The sequence below is a fragment of the Gavialis gangeticus genome, unplaced genomic scaffold (assembly GCF_001723915.1).
Source record: "Gavialis gangeticus isolate Ggan-Ray unplaced genomic scaffold, GavGan_comp1, whole genome shotgun sequence".
Classification (NCBI taxonomy): domain Eukaryota; kingdom Metazoa; phylum Chordata; order Crocodylia; family Gavialidae; genus Gavialis; species Gavialis gangeticus.
The window spans coordinates 53412310-53413802 of record NW_017729004.1 but is presented as its reverse complement, the minus strand read 5'-3'; the positions used below and the strand labels follow the sequence as shown (position 1 = coordinate 53413802).

Below are 1493 nucleotides of genomic sequence, written 5' to 3'. Positions count from 1 at the left end.
TATATTTTTTTTTTTTTTTTTAAGTGGGTGGGGGGGGGGGGGGCCCTCCAGTTTCAAAAGGAGTATCTTCCCTCCCAAAAGGAGTACTTCCAGGGCACAGGGAGGGACTTCCAGTGGCAAAGGTCAGGGGTTAGGAGGCGGGATCTCCAGTCTCAATACAGTGACTATGGGAGTGGCAACTGTCAAGTGGCAGGCTACCCATATGGCTCTCAACAGCTCATCAAAACTCTGTTTGTGGTCCTCCACCCAAAATAATTCCTGCCCCGGGTTACCCTATGAATCTGATGAAGTAAGCACACTGTTTATGAAAGCTTATGCTATGCAGCTCTGATTTAGTCAGGCTATGACAGAGATTCTCAACCAGGGTACCTTGAGATCCTTGAAAACTAAGAGCTGGCATTTTTCAAGGGAAGCACTGAGTCTATCCAAGGATACCTCAAATCTAAACAGGAAGAAAACCACGAGTTTGTAAAATGCAAATCTACCCTGCCTTCTATTCACTCTATGGACACAGTGAATGGAGAGGCAAGGCCCAAGCCATAAACCTAAAGCAAACAGTGCTACCCAGATGAGGAGACTGTAAAGTGAGCAGATGGTATATTGAAAAGCAGCCATATGAAAAATTTTAAAAATTGCCTTGGATTCATATGGGGGTATATTTGCCACTCTCAATGTGGGACAACATTGCTTTTAGAGGGTGCATTATCCTACCTTTTAAAAATGAGAACAGTTTGAGCTACCACAGATTAACGCAGTCACGTGTCTACAGCCTATGCAGTGAATGTGTCCCTGGGTTAAAAACTTTGTAGGACTATGTCAGAAAAAAGCAGAATGAGAAATCCTGTGCTGTACTGATAATGCCCATGTTGCAGGTCGGGGACCCAGGAGCGGCCATGATCTCTCCTGGCGCTCCCTACCGTGCCAAGTTGCCTATTAAGCACCCTCTGTATCTCACCCGCCACATCTTTGATGATCTAATATATTATAAGGGAGGCTGCCCTTTTGTCCCCTTGGACACGGTGTGCTTGTTTATCCTGGTCCCTGCTCTGTATAGCTCGATCCCTGTTGTACCCAGCCTTATGGGCTGTGTGTGGCTCCTACCTCCCCTTATACCACGCCCCAAGCCTCTCAGATGTCCCGGACGTTGTTGAGTCAGTTATTCGTGCTCACCCTCTCCTGGGGCCTCTCAGTGTACTCGCCCTCTCCTGGGGCCTCTCACTGTGCGCCCGCCCTCTCTGGGGCTTCTCAGTGTGCGCCCACCCACTCCGGGGCTCTACGAGATACTCTCGCCCTCCCTGGGGCTTTGCTCGCGCTCACACCCTCCCTGGAGCCCTTCCTACACAACACTACCCCACTGGGGCCTTGCTTGTGCTCATGCCCGCACTGGGGCCTGTCTCTGTGATCACGCCCACACTGGGGCTCAATAAGGCTCAGGTGGCCTCAGCCTCACCTGGCCCTCAGACCCCCTTTCCGGGTCCTCCACCCCACTGGGG

General features: G+C 50.9%; 1 protein-coding gene across 1 annotated transcript in view; it reads right to left on the bottom strand.

Annotated features, from left to right (window-relative positions):
• CDK14 (cyclin dependent kinase 14) overlaps positions 1-1493 on the bottom strand; it is an 869337-nt gene that overhangs the window by 294082 nt on the left and 573762 nt on the right. The window contains 1 exon segment of the mRNA XM_019508390.1: positions 882-898. Coding sequence (XP_019363935.1) covers positions 882-898 — 17 coding nt within the window.